Raw genomic sequence first — 22,320 nt, forward strand, 5'->3', positions numbered from 1 at the left:
ACCCACAAACTTCTATACTGTCCTTAAGATCCCTACACTCTGCGCACATGCACACACACACACACACACACACACACACACACACACACACACACACACACACACACACTCACACACACACACATACACATACACATACACATACACATACACATACACACGAACACACACACCTAAGCATACAAAAGCACACAAGCATGCAATCCTCCATGGAGCCACATTCGCACAAACACACAAATAAACCTTCCCTCTCTTGTGCTCCTTCAGTTCCTCTGCCTCATTCTCTCCTTGACTGACTCTCTCTCAGCTCTGCTCCTTTACAGCCCAGCAGGCCAGTGGAACACAGTACACACTATAAATCCAACCTGAAAGAAAGAGACAAGACATGTCGGCTGTATTCTACATGATATGTTCACATACAAAACAGACAGATTAACTACTGTTGTGTACAAATAAAGCTGTTATAATGAATGAAAAGATTTCATTTGAATATTATATGAAAATCAACTAACAGACGAGGAACTTGAGCTGTTTAACCAAAACATGCATGTAGTCATTGAGATTTGCAACAGACATTTGCATTATGTAAACAGATTTGTAACAACACCAAATAAAACTGAAAAAAAAAAAAAAGCAGATTTTTAGCTCTTGGCTCTCTTAGTTGGCGAACCAATAAATGCTTGCAATTATGCAGATTGTGCACTGATGATATTTGATTATTGCCAGATCTATAAGAAAGTTTAAATTATGTTATTTGCACAAGGTGGTCCAACTTTGTTGACTATTGCATATGTGACTTACTGTGTACACATGACAATGACGCAAAGATATAGTGTGTGATATTGTGTCATTATGCAGCTATGAGAAAATGAAGGTCCAACTAAAAGAGGTGAATAAAAAAAGAAAAGGTAAACCGAAATATCTACAGATTATTTAAATGTAATTGTAGGTTGGAGGTTTTTTGTTTTGTTGTTGTTTCACTTTATGTGTCAGATGTAAGCCTATACCATTAGTCTGTTTTACTATATGAACCTGATAACTCTAACATGCCTGAGGTTAAGTGTACACTATGCTGCCATGGGTCTTGTGCAGAATTATCCCTTATTATGAGTTCTACCTGCCTTTTGTATTGTGTAAAAGCGTGTCTAATTGTTTTAAGTAGGAGCAGCAGCAGCAGCAGCTCAAAAACTATAATTTATAGGCCTAATAATAATAATAACTATCATAATAATAATGATTATTATAATAATGATTATTACTATAATAGAACTAGTGCCGCAATAGAACTAAGAGCAAAATTCGTTAAAGTAAGAGATCCAGCAGTAGAACTTAATAACATAATAGTAATACTATTTAAAACAGTACCGACTATGAGGTTTAAATGAGCGGATGGACACAGCTGTGCTGCGGCCTGTGAATGCCTGAGGATCCATCCCGCGGAGGAACACCAGTATGGATGTCGGCTGTGATACGGCTCAGTGTTCCACCGTTCCTTCATGCTGAGAGAAAAGAGACTGACGCTCGCGCGGGTGGAGACTGCTACACATTTAAATCCCCCGGGTCGGTTTTCAGCATTTAACCACCTATAACTTTTCCTTTATTTTTTAATTTTCTTTGTAGTGTTGGATTCTTCAGAGCTGTTTTAATGTCGTAAATGGCAGGTCTGTAAAGGGCGTCGTTATTGGGAAGTTTTTTCGAGGGGGGGTTTTGACCAGCGCAGGGCCATGGCAGTCGAGGCTCGGCCGGAGCTGGTCGGTAAGCGGTTCCTCTGTGTCAGCGGGGACGAGCCGCCTGAAATCGGCGACAGCGGTCGGTGGCCGTGGAGGTCCGGGGTCATACGAGCTGTAAACCATCTTGACAGCGACAATCCCGACTTGACGGTAAGGAACCCGCTGGTTGTGTCCTCCTCTCTGGTCTGTTACATGCAAAGCAAACGGTAAAAAAATGTGTGGTTGGTGGCTAGCCAGCGAGGCAGTCTAACACACTGCCAAGCGGACCTTATTCTGTGGCTTCTGCCTAGTAATTTTGGCTCTTTGGACCAATGGATACACCGCGTATATCCGGTGTTTCAACAATATATCTGTTATTGTTGCGTTCATAAGTTTGTGTAGTTATTTGAGCACTTAGCAGGCAAGTTAATTAGAGGCAGACTACCAGCAGGGGGGTTTGGAAAGCAAACATCTATCGTTGGTGCTGACAAGAACATCGGTCTCCTTATTTAAAACCAATCTGTGTTTACTGCTGCTAACTCACACCCTTGTGGTTTCATGTAAGAGTGGTTGTTTAAAAAAATGTAAACCACAGTCGTCTCCGTGTTCTACGTGTACGCTGGGTCTTCAAGTGACAAGGATTTATAATTTAAAGACTTAATGACAAATAATCAGTGTGTCACTGAGGAGCACCTGGAATCTGTTACTATGTTGTCCTCTGAGGGGGCTGCATTTATAAAAGCATGTGTAGGAATGTGAGTCCCGAGCAGCTAAATGCTTTAATCTGCTGTATACTGCACATCAGCTGATGGAGGCGATGTTAGTTTGCTAGATTTACCCCGCGTTGTAGCTTTTAGGTTGAGATAATCCCTATTACTTCGTGCTTATTGCTCACAATCCTAGTTATTTGAGCGTGATGGTCGACCGTAAAGCCTCTTCTGCCTGTATTTTTTTTTTGTTGCGGACGAGAGTAACCTCTCAGACTTGGATAAGGACGCAGGAATGCTGGGACTTGTAAAAACATAAAACCTGCTTGGCGTAACAATGGGCAGTTTGTCTTCGTGTAAAATATTGTGTGTCTTTTGAATACAACCCCATGTTGCATGTCATTGTTGGGGCTTTAAGAAGCAGCATGTTTCCTGCATTCGGTGTAATTATTGCATTAATACAGCCACTTAAGGCACGCAGGCAGACAGACAGAGGTGGATAAAAATCTTGGCAATATATCGTCTGCATTTTCCCCTCCTTTAAAAAAGAGCTAGTCTCATAATGGGGTAACTTGCCAAAGGCAGCAAACAATGAAATATTTGCCCTGACAAGCCCTTAGCTGGCACACACACACTGTCTGACTGTACAGTGTGCCTGCTCCCCGTTTTCTTTTGTTCACACTATCCTTCTATCTGTCTATGCAGATAACTGGCTGAACCCCAGCTCAGATCTGATGGGATTATTGCTGTGACTTTGTGTACATAATATTTGTTATTTGATGAGGGCTATAAGTCATCAGATATTACATCTAACAAATATCATCATCCTAGGGCCATTGGTGTCAGGGAAGGACATTATTTTTGTTTGGTTCAATTGAGATTCATTAATAGCAGTTGTCTTTTGTATGTGTATATTAAAGAATACAGTTGGGCCAGAATACATGTAATGTTATTGATTTAACATGCTGATCATTACATTCTGTCATCTTAGCTTTCTGTCACTCTGTATTTCACTCAAGCATTTACATCAAGTCGTTTGTGTTCATCACAGAAATAGCGGGAACGCTGCAGTGTTGTTGCCACTTATTTTATTGCATGCTCTGCATCGCATGCACGTGTTTATATCACACACACAACAAACATGTTCCCAGCTTCCTAATTCTCTGGTAGAATTGGTCCCCGTGTGTGATGTGATTTAGGCAGTGAGTAGTGTTCTGGTTTAATGCCATACAATAGGCCAAAGTCTCATTAGCAAGGGGCTTAACTAGCTGAGTGAATACAGTGAAGTAGGATTGGAGATTAGATTAGAAGAAGTGTGTCAAGCCAAGCTGTCAGGCCTTTGTCAAGTGTCTGTGGTCAGAAAGGCCAGTAGTGTAAGAGTATACTGGGTTAGCAACGTCTCACTGAGGCTTAAGGGAGCATAGCTTTACATCAGAGTTAGTCAATGATGCAATTTGATAAAGAATGACAATTAAATTGATATCAGTATTAGTCTAAAACTACCGGACTGTTAAGCTGCAAATGTCTTGTTGGACTAAATCAAAAATCTTTTCCCATCACAAAGGTTCAAAGCTTTTAACAAGTGCAATTCTGTCTGGGGTATGCACAAATAACTAAGTAGCCAATTGACAGAGATGTAGATTAACCAGTTACTGGATTCCCATTTCATCACAGTTATTTTGTGATTCTAGCTTTAAAAAATTGAAGATTTACCGTCTATCATCTAAATTTAGAGTAAACTGGTTATTATTTTTTGGCTGTTTGATGGGCAGAACAAGCTGTTTGAAGATATCATGTAGTTTTTAACTCACAAACAGATTCCAGTGTCACTGTCTGAGTGCTGATAAACCTGACAATACCCTTTTGGGCTTGTTTTCTTAAACACATTTAAAATCAACATATTGTATTTCTCAACACTCCATAAATGATCTGACCAATTAGCCTGATTCTGATTTTGAGATACTGGCATTTGCTATTTTCTGATGCAGAGGTGTTTTAATATTTTCACCCGAAATAGTCATGTAGGACCAACACGAGTGTTTTCGCTTGTTATGATTCCTTTTCTTGGACTATCTTCAAATGCTCGATATACCCTTCAACAGAATTATGCAAAAAGCAATCTTCCACCGACAGATCAGAGCCGCCTACTCATTTATAGCACATTTTACACTATAAAAACACAATATTGCGTAAGATGGAAGTGGATTCAAACAAGGTTATTAGACAAGACCATATACCCTGCATGGTCTGTCTCCATAGGGTTAAAATTAAATATTGTAGTTCAGAGTCATGGTATAATAACAGTCACAACTGTAGGATTTATTTAATACTGATTTATATTATCTGGTCTGCTCAGCTTTATTGTCTTACCCTCATTGTGCAAAGAACTCATTAATAATAATAATATGATATCACGTGTTTGGTGTGATGAATGGTGAGTCTAAGTCCTTGTACTTGTTGCCATATTTTGATTCTGCATATTAAAGTTACTAGATCAGTGGTGTGTTTACAGTTTTGAGTGTAGTCCAGTTTTGTTAACCGTATATCTACTGGTAAGTGAAATGTTGCAGCAGCCGTGCACTTGGGGCCTTTGAGTGCTCTCTAATAAACCTGACACTACTTTAGCTCAGCTTGGATCTTAAAGAAGACAGATACGTTTCTTTATTGGGGCTTGGCATAGGAATACATGAAGAACCTATGATGAAAACGGCATTAATGGCGTTGTAAATTCCTTTGCAGTGACCCAGTAGAGGTCTAAAACAAAAAAGAGAAAAACACATGACAGAGGAGCTCGACAGCAGAGAGAGATAAAAGTGGAGCTGAGGATCTATGCAGCAGAAAGTGAAATACAGAAACAACATTTTGATATCCCCTGCAGACATTGAGCGTTTGGTGGTACTTGATACGAGCTAAAAGTAAAAGCTCAGCATGTAGAAGCACATTAGGCATAAAACTGCCCCACTCATCTAGATTCCTAGTGAATGGGAAAAGCAGGGCAGCCAGGTCACTGCCTATAGGAGCCTTTGTTTTCCATTACAGTCCACTGCATGTGTGTGTTTGTACAGTAGCAGTGCTGCTAGTTTGTTTTTAGGTCCATGGCCTGAGGTTCATCTCTGTGTCGCTAATCAGCAGAAAACGACAGGCCGTGACCGCGGAAGAACCTTCCACGCACAGAGTCCATGCATGGTTGTTGAAGAGCTGCAGTTCAGCCAGCTTGCAAACATTTCTGAGCTGTGTGTTTGGTTGTGAATAAGCAGCATTGTGTCTAAACACAAACCAGAGACACAGAGAATAAAGCTTTAGATATGTTTACATTTTAGATATGTGTTCGAGAATAGATGGTTACAAACTTTTACCAGTAAACTTAGGACAATGGTTGTTAATTGGGTTGTGGTTGTTAGTTTGCACTTCATAATAGTATCTTTAAAATATAACCAGTCTGCCAAAGTTGTATTCGCAAGTAATGGGCATAGGCATTTATTATTATTGAGAAAATGCTATGTCATTGAAATTAATGGACAAGTGATAATATTTACTTTGAAAAGAGGCTATATCCGTAAAAGTAAAGAGAAGTTAAAAAAATATTATGTACAATAGTGATTGATGTCATAGTCCTCTGGCACCGTGTTAAGCATATAATAATGCTCACATTTATCCTGTACAGTCAGCCCTTACAAAGTCTTATTTACGGATTTAGTGTTATAATTGATGGAGTGACTTCATGTACAGGGAGGTTTATACTCACTGAGTAACCTTGAGGCTTGTTTTAATGTGTATGAGTTCTTGGATTGTTCACAGTACAGTTTTTGCTCCTCTCCACAGGTATCACGATAGCTCCTCTTCCTCTCATGTTGTGGCATGTTGTCGTTTTGGCATGTAACAGTAGCTGTAATTTCAGCACAATCAAGGACTTAAAAGTAGAGTGGTGCCATAATGAGTCTTTATTTACCTAGATGGTATTTGCACAGTAAGCTGCAGCACTGCTATGTGTCATCCAGGTTATGTGGTGTTTGGGCAACGCAGTAACTGGATACATAGAGTGTTAGCGGTTTGTTTTCTGGTGCCTAAGGAAACAAAATGTAATCTGAAGCCAGGATGGGCTGGCTGGATGTACCCTTCCCCCACCTCTCTCAAAATACACACACACACATGCACACGCACGCAGCGCACTAAAGCTCCTCTACATCACAGTGCTTCATACGGCAGCTATAAAGTCTCCTTTAGGCTCAGAGGCTGGAAGATAACCCTGGGAATACATTAGGCTCTAGGTCTTAACAGCTGCTCTGGTTCATGCAGAACTGTTTCAGAACTGAATGCTGCACTATGCACCACTTCTATCGTTACTATTTTGTCATGTAATTAGTGCTTTAGAGGCATATAGTGCCAGAAATACACAATGCCTTTTGGGAAAACTGAAAACAAAACAAACATGTAATATAATACACTGCACATTTACACACTGCCAAGATATCAAACTGCCTACCAACCCAATCTCAGTTCTAGACAGGTTTTGGTCCCTGTTAGTATTGAGCAACATGCAATGCACAGTGTTATGGCATCTCTGAACAGAAAAATATCATATTGACCTCACAAACACTGACTGCATCAGCAGCTGACTATTTAAAGTGTTGGTTACTCTCTCGATCAATCAATAAGTTCTTGGATATCTGAAAATTGTGAAAAGATGCAGAGCTCATACTTTATGGTAGATTTGACCACAGAGTTTAAATAAAATGTCACAGAGAAGAGAATAAAACAGGTCATATTAACATTAAACAACATTGAATTAGACAACATACATTTATTACATTAATATAATTTGTTAATATAACAAAATATATTTGAAGCGTAATCCACAGCCTCTCATGGTGCAAGGTTTATTTGCAGTGATGTGTGTAATGATCTTAGTATACTGCTGATATTCAGCACTGAGACAGTCAGACATTTGATTTGCTTACGATGCTGAATTGTACGTAGTTGTTCTCAAAAGTAAAGTGGGAGTCATCTCAGTAAAACACTGAGTGAGAGAGCAGCCTAGACAGACTGTGAGTGTGTCCTGAATATGGAATGAGTGAACCTCAGTCTGTCTGCAGTTATCTCTATCACACCATCACAAACTGGGCTCAGACTACAGGAGTTTACATGAGATTTATACTCGATTCATCCCTCCCCACAAGTGGAAGAGAATTCTGGTCTGGGATTGATGTTTTTCCCACATCGTCTGGTAATATGAGGGCTTTATGGAGACGGTCTTAAACCTCCAGAACGGCTTGCAGCCACATGAGCCAATACTTGACAATTTCTAACAAGTTTGATAATAAGGATTTATAATCTGGATTATTACTGAGCTGGAGAGAGTTGTGTACAAGGGGACAGAACTGCTGACAGGGTTGCCATGCGAAATAAAAAAATATTTTAGCCTGTGAATCCTCAGTTAGCTAGCTTATACTGTAAATACTAGATATTAACCCTGACCCAAAAAATCTCACCTCCAGTTCTTGCTGAAAAGCTGGACTGCATTGACCCTGTCTCCCCAACTTTTCTGAGACCCATCTCCCTGGAAAGCATTAATACAGCAGGTTATTGCAACATGTCAGTCTGAGGTTTGTTTACATATGCTTTCCTTTTAGATCACTGGAGAGCACATGAGGTGGTATATCTCTTCCTGTGGCAAACACATAAATCTTAATCATATCCTGTGGTGAGGGATGTCCTATAATTCTTGAGATTAAACAGAAGTACAGGTGTAAAGTTTCTCCTACTGTGCGTGATGTAATCTGATTTAAAAATGATAATTAAACTCCTGTAGGAAACTCCTCCTCCTTTTGTTGATTTTACAAAAAGGAACTAATAAAACAGCATCATCTATAGGTTTAAAGCCTACTGTTAAGACATCTTGATTTAAACTCGTATTTTAAGCCTTAAGTCCACACATAGTTCACATTTCTTCCCTATTTGGATGGAAAAGCCTCTGACAGAGACTTGAGCCTACAACGGCACGCTAATAACTATACCCTGAAACCCCAGGATGACTCGACTAGGGTTCAACACAGTGCGTGTTTCTATAAATGTCAATTGCTGAGCTGCACTTAAAGAACCATGTCACTCCGAGCGGTATCTTGGAGCCAGAAGTGCATTGTATATTTTTGAACACTGCTGTCAGTGAATACTGGCCTGGCCCTCAAACTGGACTGTTTTACCAAAGAATGTGAAGGAGGCTATTTTGGTGTAGCTGGTAATGAGTAGGTTGTGTGAGTTTTCTCCCAAATGGATCGAGCTACTGTGGCTCATGTTTTTAGATTCGTTTGAGTAAAGGGGTACTGCTGTTTGTTTTCTGCTCCTATCTAGAGCAGGGATACACGCTGCCCCCCCCCCCCCCCCAATCCCTCAGGTGAATCTTTAATTGCTAACTGTCCCTCCTTGTGGTAAAAAGCTGGGGCTGAAGGAATGTTGCCTCACCTGTCTGTGTGAAGTGTCTTGTCTGCTGTCCTCACTGACACCAGTTGACCCCGTCTTTGATAAACAAGAATGATTCATTACTCTTATATGTATATATATCTTAATCTAAATAATCAGATTAAGGGATATTAAATATTTTTGATTTCATTTATTGAAGCTTGTTTCTTCACACCCGTCTATATTGTAGCGCTGCACTACCTGGAGATTTCTTTTGAATTCCGTTACATATGTTAAAAAATGCTATTATTCAAAAGCTACACTGAACGTACAAATCTCACCTACGATCATTAAAGGAGAGATAGCTGAACACTGTATGCTGCTCTCCTTTATTAAACATATTATAAACAGAGTGTTCATGGTTGTCCCCTAGAACTATGAAGAGCCTACTGCTTTAAGTAAAATGTAAACAGATTCAAAGTTTGTCACATTTATGCTTCTTTTCAGTTTGCTCTTGTTTCATTTGCTCTTTAAATGAATCTTGACATCAAGTCTTTGCAGCACTCAGAATGTCTGAAGCACACAGACATATTCAGCCTTGCCTTGTGCTGTTGGTGCATGACTCACTGGCTGCCATTCTGATATTACAGACAGAAAGAGAGAGAGAAGGGAGGAAAGAGAGAGAGAAAATGAAGGAGAGTTGGGCAGTTGAAGGGAGCAGAGTGAGAGAGATTTTTCTGAGAGCTGAAGTGAAAGAGAGTGAATGTTATTTGAAAAATGAGAAGACGGAGGGAGAGAGCGAGAGCTGTGTACTCTCATTAGTCGTTTGGTTTTCCAGCCAGCACGGCTCTCTGGCAGAGAGCGAGAGAGAGAGCGAGAGCAGAGGAGGAGGGAAAGAGAACGAGAGAGAGAGAGAGAAAATGGGAATGTGAGAGAGACAGAGAGAGAGAGGGGTTTCTTTCTCCTCTGTCTGGCCTCTCTCCCATAGCAACAGCGGCTTAGCCACGTGAACGCCAGTTCCTTTGAGTTCACCCACTGCACAGAACTTAACTCTTTCAGCACCAGATTAGAGCAGCATTCAGAATAGAAGAGAGCCGCAGATAGGTTCAACGCACAGAAGAGGAATCATCTGATGGCTTAACTGAGCTTAACTAGAATACTTAAATATCAATATTAGAACAGAATACAGTTCACGTTGGTACAGTTCATGTAGGTAGAAAGGGCCTGGGCGATATGAATATAATGTTATTACGATAACATTTTTCACATCAGTCAATAAGGATAATTATCACGATAAATGTCAAATCATTATTTCTTTCAAATTGAAGGTCTGATTTTTGCTTCTGAGTGGAAGTTGAAGAAACCAGAGGTTTAATTGTAGTTCAATTATTATTTATTGTCAGACCATGATGAACAATACTTGAACAGAGGAAGATTTCACAATCATAAGCGGTGCTGCTGCTGGGGAGTATACTGGTCTGATACTTGCTGAGGGTCCAGCACATGTTTCGTCATTTCTTTTCCTTTTAACGCGTGATATTGTTTCAAACAGTGGAAAAGGTTTGTGGGGTTGGCCGTTTTATCTGCCCGTGTCTTCAGCGAAGTTTACAGAGTTACTGTTTTTTTTTTGTCAGACTGTAAATATCCAAATTAACTCTAAACTCCAAAGTTGAGCGACCTTTCATGTTGGCAATATTTTCTCCCTTCTTTGAGACGGTAGGCTCAGCGTTTTCTTCAGTGTCGCTATTCAGCTGTGTTTCCATTCCGGTCTGTAAGCCCTCCTACCCATATCCCTGAGGCATAATTGGCTGTTCGTCGTCTTTTTCTTCTTCTCTTTAATTTCGGGTGGCAACTACCGTTTAAGGCGCGTTATACACCCCTTACCCCAGTGTTTGGTTTGTGTAATTACAGGTTTCATTTATCAAACTTTTATTGAACACTTATTTATATTGAGAAAAATTAAATCGCGATAATTATCGTTATCATTTTATTGCCCAGGGTAGAATAGAATGATCACACATACATGTTATGTTACAGGCTTCTGTTGTAATTCATTTCTAACTACAGTTTTGTAGATTTGTTTACAAAATGTGCGGATGGGTCTGGATTTTCATGTTTCGGTCTGTTTAGATTAGTTGTCTTAAAAACAAGGAGATAGCTAGATTGACAATTTATTGTTGAGCACGAAGGCTGGCTAGACAAAGCTTTATCTTTAAATCAAAGTCAGTGATTCTTCAGTCAATGTCTGTTGTTTAGAAATATCATGACAGGGCAGTAGGTCAGTCTGGTTAATGTTGGTTGTGAAACAATGTCTGTTTTTAAATATCTACAGCTGAAAATGGCAACACAAATAATCATGTTTGCTGATTTATCTACATTAACTGCATGGTTATCTCTGCTACTGTCAATAACAGAGCAGAGAAGAAATTAAAGAAGAATTAAAGAGCTATTTCAAGAATGGAATTGACTGAGAACAGTGAAATGAATCTGCTGTTTGTGGTAAAATGAAACAGTAGAATAATTGTTGATTTAAGCTAGTGTGGGACAAAATTGGTTTCTGTGGGTTTCCTGACTCTACTGCTCAACTCCTCTCTGGCAATGAACCACAAACAGTCAAGCAACTCAGATTTTTGTGTTTCAATTCCAGAAAGCATGAGGGTTTGAAATCAAAGAACATACCTAGTACCCATAATCAGTAACACAAAATGGTTGTTTGTTTGCAATTTAAATATTTAGTGCAACTGTGATCCCAAAAAATGTACTGTACCCTGATGAAGTGTAATGTACAAAGTATGGATGAATAGCCTAAAACTATGCTAGATGTGAGAATCTCCATCAACATTTCATTGCTGAGCTGTGCAGGAAAGTGAAAGACTCTGTTTCTCTTTGTTCAACAGCGAGCTAACTCTTTCCAGATGCACTTGAATTAACTCTCCTCACCGCTCATCCCCTCTCCTCTTCACACGCATTCACTGACCTTAATGTAACCTGAACAGTTTTCAGAATTGTTTGAGCACCAAATGTGAATGTATTATGCATGATGCATGCATTATAAGAATGAAGAAAATTAAAACATTTTAGAAAATTGGTACCTTTTTGTCTGTGTAGAAAGACTATCATGTAAAATTGCAACAATAAGATATGAAAGAAGCTGACATAGTTTTGAGTTGTACAAAATGGATGGTGAGGCATTACGACATGATTGTTTGCAGGCGTACTTCTATGGAGTTTCATGAAATAAGGCTGTGTTTCTGTTATTCCATTGCTTGGCTGTATTTGATGAGTTTTTCTTGATAAAGTAGAGTAGTGTTTCTATTCACCACAAAGACATTCTACTACAATCATAATTTAGTAATTCTCATCTAATTGTATAGATTAAAACAAGCACAGTGAGTAAGAGGTCAACTGTGACCAAACAGTGAATATTGCTGTGTTTATTGGTGTTGAAAACTCATATTGCTTCAGACCGGGTGTGAGTGGACTCAGTATTTGACGTGTCTCAGCCGGAATGTGAACCACAATTTAACAAGTTAACTCTTGTTACCTGAGAGAGGAAAAAATTCCCTCGCAAAGAACTCATCCTCTCATTGTTAGTGATCCGTCTGTCAAATCTGACTGTGTTCTTTGTCAATGTACTTACTAGAAGTCCAGCTCCCAAAGATTACAATTAAAAACAATATTAACTGAGAAAGCTTAGGTATAACATGCTTTGCACATGAATTACTTTAATGATGAATTACTCATCACTTCACTCATTTTCTGATGATTGAGTCTGGAGTTGATGTGTTAGTCCTTAATGGTAACAGACACCTCCACACTTCTTGTCTTCTCCTCTGTCAACATTGAGCCATGTATATTTCTTAGCACCATGTCCCAAAGTATTGTCAATCAACTGGATCTCATCACATGGAGATGATTTGGGTGATAGTTGTTGATTAAAAACCTGTAAACACTCTTTAAAATGCTAAACAGCTTATCTGACCACTCATTACTTATTTTTTCCCAGAAGGCTGGTTTAGAAAAAGATTGAACCCATAGACCTTTATGGCATTCATTTTTCCAAATGTCGAATATTTTATTGCTTTCACCAAGCCAAGCCTTTAATTCACGACAACAATCAAATTTAATCACAATTAGACTGTATTCATTGGAGGAGAGGAGAATAATCCAGGCTTTATATATTAAGCATTTTTAGTTTATATCGCACAAGTAAATGTAAAACCATTGTGGAACCTTTATTGGCATATTTGGCGGCTGTGTCTCAGTTGGTAGAGTCGTCGTCTCTCAACAGGAAGGTCAAGGGTTCGATCCCCAGCTCCTGCAGCAACATGGTCCTTGGGAAAGACACTTAACCCCAAGTTGCTCTCACTGCTTCGTCAGTGGCATATTCATGTGTATGAATGGGATTAGTTACTTCTGATGGTCTCACTACATAGTAACCTCTACCATCAGTGTGTGAATGTGTAGGTGTGACATGTTGTATAAAAGCACTTTGAGTAGTCAGGAGACTAGGAAAGCCATATGTAAGCTCAAGTCCATTTACCACATGGGTTGGATCTTTTTTGAAAATGTGGCACTCTGAATATAAGTTTGAACACATAAAAATAAAATGCCTTGTTATTTGCAGATTTTTATATAAACTGATGTCTTTAGAAGACCACAGTTGGAACTTATCAACACAATCGATGCTTACAGATTGCCAGGCGGCGTATTAACACCTCTGTAACATCTCATCTGCAATGTGTAATACACGGAGGCGGATAGGTGGGGTGAAATCGTTTGGCCACTGATCCACCATCGGAGGTAGTAACAGAGGCGCAATTGGGAGTAAGATGGTGGTGATGGGACACCAATATTACCCTGTTGCAGATGCAATGTGTAACGATGGAGGTGTTATGATGGCAGGACTTCTTTGTGGTTCTGTTGCAGAATGGCATTGTGTAAATCTGGCTATGTTAACCACAGCATGAAGCCTTGTCTAGTCCAGGTTTAATCTGACACCACCACAGAAAATGGAATTTTTGACATTTGCTTTTATAATACGATGTCTGATGTTGCTTTTTCTTGCCACTGTAACTTTGCTAAATGTTGCAAAGTGCTGTGCTCATGATGGATTAACGTTGGATCTTTCTAATAAAGCAATGAGGAAGCTCTTTTACCTGCTTTTTGTAAAGTGTCTCGAGATGAATCAGACCTTTTTTTATCACATAATTTTATAAATTAACCTGTCTATAATTCAAGTACTTAATTGCTCTCACAATAATATTGCTATTGTGACATGTGTCATCATTCAACATTGACATCTCCAAAGCTGCACGTCTTGTCAAACAAGCAGCCAGGCAGTCATTCAGCCATGCTTCTCTCTCCCTCCTGTCAGTCTGTCCTGCAAAGTACCTCACCTCAGCTCTCCAATGTTTCCTCTGATTTCATTCATGCCAGAGAGTGAAGCCTTATGTGGACGCCAAATGTCCCACAAGTACTAACACACAGGGACTGGTTTGTCTAGTGTTGGAGAGAGACAGAGAATATAAGAGTCTCCAACATGACACACCTTAAACTAAAGTGTGCTGGGAATGTCTTTGAACACTCACACACGCTCACATTATGCAACTCTATGTAGTGAGGCTGAAGTAGTTAAGTCCTGCAGTGTAATGAGGCTTGTGAATAGAGAGAGAAGCACTTTGTCGGCTTCATTTACATGCTGTGATTTCACATTGGGTGACTCTGACTCCTGCTTGAAAATGTCTGTCAGGAGAACGCAATTAAACAAGTTAAACTTCAGCTTGATTTTCTAAATTTGATTTAAATTACCCTGAATCAATCCATTAATATTGAAGGAGGGAATTTAGTTGTTCGTCACAGCTCAAACTTTTCAACATGATGTTGTCTAGCTTACTTTATAATTCCTGGTGGTTAAATGTTGGGTTTCCATCACCCCTGATTTCTATTTCATGGCGAGATGTGAGTTGTACCAAAGCTGTCACTGAAAGAGTTAAAATGACAGAGTGCACTCTGAAATGAGCATGTGCTCCCGGTGTGTGAGTGTGTCCGGATGTTAGTGGATGTAGAGGTGTGTAAAGTCCAAAGTTTGCGTTGACATGCAGTGTTTCCCCTAGATTTATCTGTAATGGGAGGCCCAGGCCACCACCTTAAGATGGCTGGAAACTTGGTGAACTGAAGTCCTTGGATCTAGAATGATTTATGAGACTGAAATAAAGTACAAGGGAAATGTTTTCTTGGTCCCATTTCTTTCCTTCCCACATGGTCTCTATGTTGTAAACAGGAAAATATACTTTTCTAGTTTTGTAAATGTTTTGTGTCTTTTATAGTGACTATATGGGTTTGTACTGCTATATATTTTGCACACAAAAACTTGATAAGTTTATGTAGTGAAACAAAGGCAGAATCAAAGTAAGAAGTTTTATCAATATGTGTGTTTTCATGCAGACCATCTGAGTTTGTTGTCTCTGCAGGGCTGCACATGCTGGCCACTCAGACTTTAGTGCATTGCAGCTTTGACAGAGGCTGGCTAGCCAGAGATGTAACTTGAGATTGTTGGTTGGGAATCTAGGGCAAGGTTCCTTTTACACACGTGTCAATGTGCGTGTGTGCTTGCATGCATACTGTTGAAGTACAGGCGTGTGAGTTTTGAACAGGATTGTGTATGCAAACCCTGTGCGTGTGTTTGAGTGCAGAATCTTTCTTGGTTTTGTGAATGCTTGCTTTCTGTAGATGTTTGTGTGCCAGACAGTGGAGCAGATGATGGCAGGGAGGGGTGTTTTGCTGCTGGCTCCATTGATTGGTTCCATACAGACTGAAACTTGACCTTCACAGCAGATGTCTGTACGGCTGCCAAAGACATGCAGGCACACACAGACACACAAGACAGAGTGTACAACTCTACCTTATTATGTTGCTCTTATTTACAGTGTCTTTCACTCTGTATTCCTCTGTTTTCCTCTTTGACCATCTTGGGCTTTCCTAATCTCCAACATTATCACTGAGGATTATTATGTGACATTTCAAAGTTGATAAGCCTCTATCCAACACACATTTTACAGATCACTTGTGATCAGCTGGCAAAGGAAGATGAAGCGTGATGGGAAGTGTGCCGGTCTCTCCTGAGGGCCCCCTGGCTCTGTTGCTGCCGGTCTTGTCAGAAAAAAGGGTGCAGAGGCTTTCAAACATTCATGGAGACAGTTTTCCTGCTCCCAACACTGCAGTCAGAGTTACATTAAGGCCAGTGGAGCACAGTGTGTCACTGTGCTGTAGTATTTCACAGCTCTCAGACAGCTTTCGCATGATGGAGAGAGAGATGGTTTTCAAATTGAATGCATACTTGCTCTTGGGGTTAAAAAATACAGAGCTGCAACGGTTAATTTAAACGATTAATTCCATGGCCAACTCATGGCTGAGTAATTGATCGGTTTAAGTTATTTGTAAAAAACAAAACAAAAACAGATTAAAATTCCTAGACTCCATTCTTCAATATCAATGTTTTCTGGTTTATTTCCTTCTCTGCAACAGCAGCATGAAGACTGATGATTGCAAGAACTTTAAATGTGGATATAACAAGGCATTTATTTTGAGGGTGTTCTGTTAGTGTCTGTAGTCCAAGTAGTACTGACCACTGCAATGTATTCACGAGGATATCTGATATGAGCTTTTTGAGTACATTCTACTGGCTGCACCGGAAGCCCCCAAATATTGGCCTTCACTCCTTGAGGCTAAATCGCTGTCAGAATAAAGCCGATTATTTCAGAGATTACTACTGTAAATGCTTGCAGTACTACTGTCATTGCTTCAATTAAGGGACATAGCCAGGACTACTAAATCAAAAAGTACACATCCTGTCATTACAATCTTTTTATTTTTATGCTTGTTTTGTGCTTACAATAGTCAAACCTCTCAACAGAATACAGCTTCAAATTTCTGTGTAATCCTCAGGTCAGTAAACCCCCAAACTTAATGATTTGGTGTCCTGAGTTGAAGCTAAAGTTGTATGTCCAGTATGACTGATTACCTAAGAAGAGACAGTATGATATTAACAGATATTGTTTTTTAATTCTACCGCCAAAGAACCAGGACGACCCGGTTGTTTTTTCTAATCTGTTGTCCCCATTAAACCAGGCTGTGATTCAGTTGAAAACATGACAACGAAGGCACAGAACCCGTACCCACACACTCCTCCCACCACAGTCTGCAGACTTATTTAGCCTCTCAATCTGTACTGTAGCCTTGACTAGTTTTCTGTTCTGGTGTATTTATTTGTGTCTGTTTTCAAAGGGAGAGACTGGAATTATGTCCAGGCCATTTGCATGACCATTGATTGAAATGTTTTAGAGAAGTAAGTAAGAGGATTAGAGAGAATAAGCAAATAAAATCACACAAAGAAGCCTTCACACTGATATCAGTGATGATAAAACCAATAGGGGACACTGTTTGCATGCATTGTTCGACTTCGTTTGCGCTTTCCATCAACATTAAATCTAATCACCTACTTTCTTATCAGCTGTTTCAGTTTGAGTTTAGGCATGATTTGATATTGAGGAAAAAAGAGAGAAAGTTTTGCACACGGCTCAGCTCCCAAATTGACAATTTATTTAGACAGACTGGGCAACGTTTCCATCTACAAAATCTTCTTTAGACATTTCTTATCCTGCACCTCTATACTTTTGCCTTGATGTGCCTACACTAGTTATCTCTGACTCAATATTGTCAATGTTTATTTCTTAGTGGCGTGTAAGAGGGATGATATGATATTGCTTCTAATTTTGCAAAATAATAAATCACTTCATGTTGTGCTACCTTCTTTCTAATGCACAACTCTTTGCTTCAAAATAGCACAAATTCTTCCAAAATAGATTACTTTAGTGGTAAAATGTGAACCTCTTTGCGTTTGATTTTTCTTGTAAACATTGTTTGCAATGAATCTGAAATAAAGCCGTAATGGCTGATGATGCATTTTGAGGGACAAGCTCTTCACTGTCTAGTTTCAAGCATTTGATTTTTCATTGCTTCTATTGTCTATTATCACAACTCTTCTATTCTGTGCTGCTGAGGGAAGTATTTGCAAAGGTTGCCATGGCTGCAGTGTGTGCTCAGCAGCATTGTTGGTGTTTTAGAAATGCTTGATTTGATATGCTGTTGAGTTTTTTTTGAGCGACACATTGTGAATAATTGTAGTCAGTCAGCCATGGTCATTAAAATAGTTGTAAGTAAAAGTCTTGATTGAGGTAAATTTTGTATTTATCGTGCAGTGCAGCCCCAGGTTACGTAGAAGCATTCATTTAACAATAGAGTAGTTAGGTCAGTGACCTGCAGTTTGACTTAGCTGCTGCTTTGTAACCTGCTGAAGAGAAGAATGGAGCAGCATGAATCAGTGTTGACTTTTGCCTTTGTTATGTGAATGAGGATCCTGTACAGATGGATTTAGTGGGTGGAGAGAGCCAGAAGGAATATACACACACACACACACACACACACAGACACACAGACACTCACACACAGGAGAGAAGGGATTTACCAGTGCAGTCTGTTATCTCCACATGATTCTGGGCAAAGTACACCGTCTGACTGCTGCTGCTGGGGAGGACCCATTACTGTTATCTATCTGTGTTTATTATATGCATGTGTGTATTCTGAATACAACAAATGCAGAAGTAATCTGTTAGTCGAGTGTAAACATTGAGGTTTTAAAAACTTGAGGTGGAGGTGGCCTACAGGTTCATTCAGTATTTAAAATGTCAGTGTCAGAGCCATCAGAGAGATGGATCACCTACAGCCTGTATGAACTTCTACTGGCAAAATGACCTCAATTATTACATAATGAAACTCTAATGGAAAGAGACAACATTTGTATTATTCTTAAAAGTGGTATAACTTTATGATATAACGATTGTGGTATGATAATATGATTTTGATGTGAGTCTTAAATAAATACCAAGCAGAAAACAAACTGAGAGCAAGAATGCAGTTTTTTGTCCATTAGGATATAATTGCACGATGCAGTCAAAAAGTTAGATCTCACATACAGTATGTGTTGTACAGAGGCCTAACAATACATTAAAATGTCACACCCCTAGGCCTTATAATACATCCATTAACAGGAGTTAATGGATGTATTATAAGGCCTAGATACTGAATCCAATGGTATTCAGAACACTTCTAATGTGCTCCCCTGACATTTCCAAAATCCTACATGTTATTGGACTGTTCATACTATCAGGGAAATGGAAAAGAACGCATTATTAATGATGATAATGATATTTGATGAGGATGTTGGTAATATTGATGATGTTACTGAGGATTATGTTGATGTTGATAGATTGTTCATGACAAGCTATGGATATTGTTGATGCTGATAATGACTGCACTTATTGACATTGTTTACCTCTCAAGATCTTTACATGTGTCATACTTTTTTTCTTTGTACATCGCTTTGGACAAAAGCATCAGTTAAATGAATTGGAGAATTTTAAAACATACTGGCGAGCAGTATGAAGTGATTTCATAACATGCACGTTGATCAGCATGGTCGCTCATTGCGGTAAATTTTCCCTACGTTTTACTGCTGCATTCACATATCGGCTCACCCTGAAATTTTACTAAGGAGCTGGCAGTAAAAATTTGAGGAAAATCAGGGTGAAAAATTGGGCTGTTTGCCTTTAGACATGAAGCTCACAAAATATATTACAGGGAACTTTCAGGAGTTTTGTGCACGTGTGAAAACACCATATATTTGATTTCAATTAGCTTATTTGGTTGCAGAGAATTTCTTACCCGCAATACCACAAGTAATTAGACTGTAGGCAACATCATATCCAGGAGTTAATAATACATCTAAATTTCTGTCAGATGGACCCTGTTTACAAAGACAGAGACTATGCTCTTTTCCCACCTCTGCTGCATGTTCAATGGCTAAATAAAGTGCTCCCATTCTGTGACTGATTGTTTGATAGAGAACAGCACAAGCGAAATAACAGCACAACATTCCCACATTGAATCGCGGGTGTAAAAGAGGCTTATGTGATTCTGCTGGTCAAAGTTGAATGAAAGTGAACTCTGACCTGCAAGTCAGCTGAATATGCCGGGGACCTCACATGTTTGAATCTATCAATCATACAGGCAAGTTGACAGAACCTTGAGTGACTTGATCTTACATATTTCCGGACGAATTGTAAACAACCTTTTATAATAACATGGGTATAAACACATATGATTCAGGACTGTGAAGAAGATTAAAAAGAAATGTTTGTGAACAGGACCATTGAAGGGCTGTCAGAATAAGTTTCTCTTTTTTTTGTGGGACATGCATTAAAACTGGGTTTTCACCCCAGGTGAACAACTCTAAAGACAGCTTTAGTCATCATACAATAAATAGATACACAAATGAAAATGATCAATTAGTATACAGTGATTTTGATCAATCAAATTAGGACATATATGTGCCAATAACTTCCTGTTGAAAAGACTGCTTCGATTAGATGGTTGTTGTCCGTGTGTTCAGATGAGAACAGGCTCATGAAAGTGAATAATGTGCATGTGAGAATGTGCGTGAGTGCTCCATTTTAGAGTCGGCAGTCTGTGTATGTGTGCACCCGCTGCCTTTCGAGCCAGGAAACATGCAATTTGAAACGGTGGGATGGTGGAATTTCTAGCCCACATGCTGTAGCAGGAGATGGAGACACGTGAGCCGGTTGACCTCAAACCATCTCTGAGAGAGAGAGAGAGGAGGGGGGTATTAAACAGAGGAAGAGAGGGGGCAGGGGAGATGAAGAGGCAGTGAAAAAAAGCAGTGGAAGACACCTTTTTAAAGGAGCGTGAGGGAGAGGGGGAAAAATAATGTCAAGACAATAGAGCATTGGGAAAGGAAAAACACAAGGAGACAAAACCTGCAGCGATAGAAAAGAGGAAAAGCCTTTTTGTGTGATGTTGTGTGTCCTGTAAATTAATAACTGGTCAGTTCCTAACAGCAAGGCATTAACAGAATGAAGGCTGAGTATTGGCAAGGACCTCACAATGTTATCTGTATCACCATACATTGGTCATGACAAGATATGTATCACAAGGATACACTCCATAATTTGCTGAAAACCTTAAAATTGGAGCTTAAAATGCAGTTTGCAGTGGTAGTGAGTCAAAACTGTTTAATTAAGGATTTCCATTCCTATTAATTTGAAAATACGGTTTACACAATACCAGAATTTTATACTTCGATATGATACAAATAAAAATAAAACAATATCAATACTTGTTTTGATACCATGTTCACAAATATATAAGCCATTGGTACCCAACATTGTGAACTTTCTTGTTTTTGGTTTACAGTTTGCATACAGTGATGATACAGAAAATGCCACTTAACAACTGATTTTATTACTAGAAACTATAAAAAAAGGCATAATGATCCATCTAGTTTTATTGTGTGGTGTTGTCTTTATATGTACAGAACCTGATAAAGGATAAAATATTGTGAAAACATGTATAGAGATACTTTGCTTTACTTACTTTACTTTTCGTTTTTTTTCTCACAACACTGAACTGAACCGCGGTTGGGGGTGGTGGTCTGAAGAGGCCACTGATACAGACTATATCCACAGACAGAGAGAGGGAGATGGAGTTATACTTGGTCTGCTTTCAATTAACATGCTCAACAATCCTGCTGTGTTTGTCTCTTGGCTTTCACACATAACATGTGATCAGTGTGTGTGTGTGTGTGTGTGTGTGTGTCTGTCTCTGAGTGTGAGAGAGAGCACGCCTGTGACCATGTCTGCACACAGTTTAAGTGCTATTTCATGTTGTGGTGCTCCTTTTCACTGTTGGTGATCATGTCTCTTTATCATCTTATAGAAAACAAATAAAGGACAGCTAACATATAGATTATAATTAAAAATCTTAATTAAAATGTCAGCAGCATCTATCATTCTCACTTCAGTGTGAGGCTGCATTCACACGGTTATAATAGTCATTACCTAATGACAAAGACAACATACACACGTTTACTTTGATAATCTGTCTCACAATCCAAGCTGAACTCCTGTAAAGTAGTTTGTAATTAGTATGGATGACACGGTTTACCGGTTCCACGGTTAACCGGGATTAAAAAAGGGGCGGTGAATTAATCCTAAAGGCTCCGCTACTCTGCGTTATTCTGTTCTCACTACAAGCAACAAGGGGGAGGAACATAAGTTTCAGTGCAACCTGCATGGAACGAAAACCGAGTGACACCAACTGTTGCGCACAAGTTAAATGTGCCATCCTTATCAGGACACGCTACATTTTTTCCACTGCGGTAGAGGGACACTGCAGCAAAGCTTTGTATCCACCAAAGAAACGATTGAAGTCGTCGGAGTGGGAGCATTTTGGATACATCAAGAGTGACAACAGAGTTATTCAAGACGTCGGAGACCTGCTCCCAAAATTTACCGGAATAAAATGCTGGATAATCGTGAAATCAGGACAATAATTGGGATACCAAATTCTGTTATCGTTGCATTCCTTGATAA

General features: G+C 39.4%; 1 protein-coding gene across 1 annotated transcript in view; it reads left to right on the forward strand.

Annotated features, from left to right (window-relative positions):
* The first annotated feature begins 1,496 nt into the window (after window positions 1–1,496).
* The window catches only part of jmjd1cb (jumonji domain containing 1Cb), a 118,441-nt gene continuing 97,617 nt past the window's right edge, over window positions 1,497–22,320 (forward strand). Inside the window, exon 1 of the mRNA XM_061028479.1 lies at window positions 1,497–1,880. Within this exon, the coding sequence (XP_060884462.1) occupies window positions 1,725–1,880 (156 nt within the window). The 5' untranslated portion in view covers window positions 1,497–1,724. The remainder of the gene's footprint in view (window positions 1,881–22,320) is intronic.

This window comes from Labrus mixtus, chromosome 21, assembly GCF_963584025.1.
Source record: "Labrus mixtus chromosome 21, fLabMix1.1, whole genome shotgun sequence".
In the NCBI taxonomy this organism is placed as follows: Eukaryota; Metazoa; Chordata; class Actinopteri; order Labriformes; family Labridae; genus Labrus; species Labrus mixtus.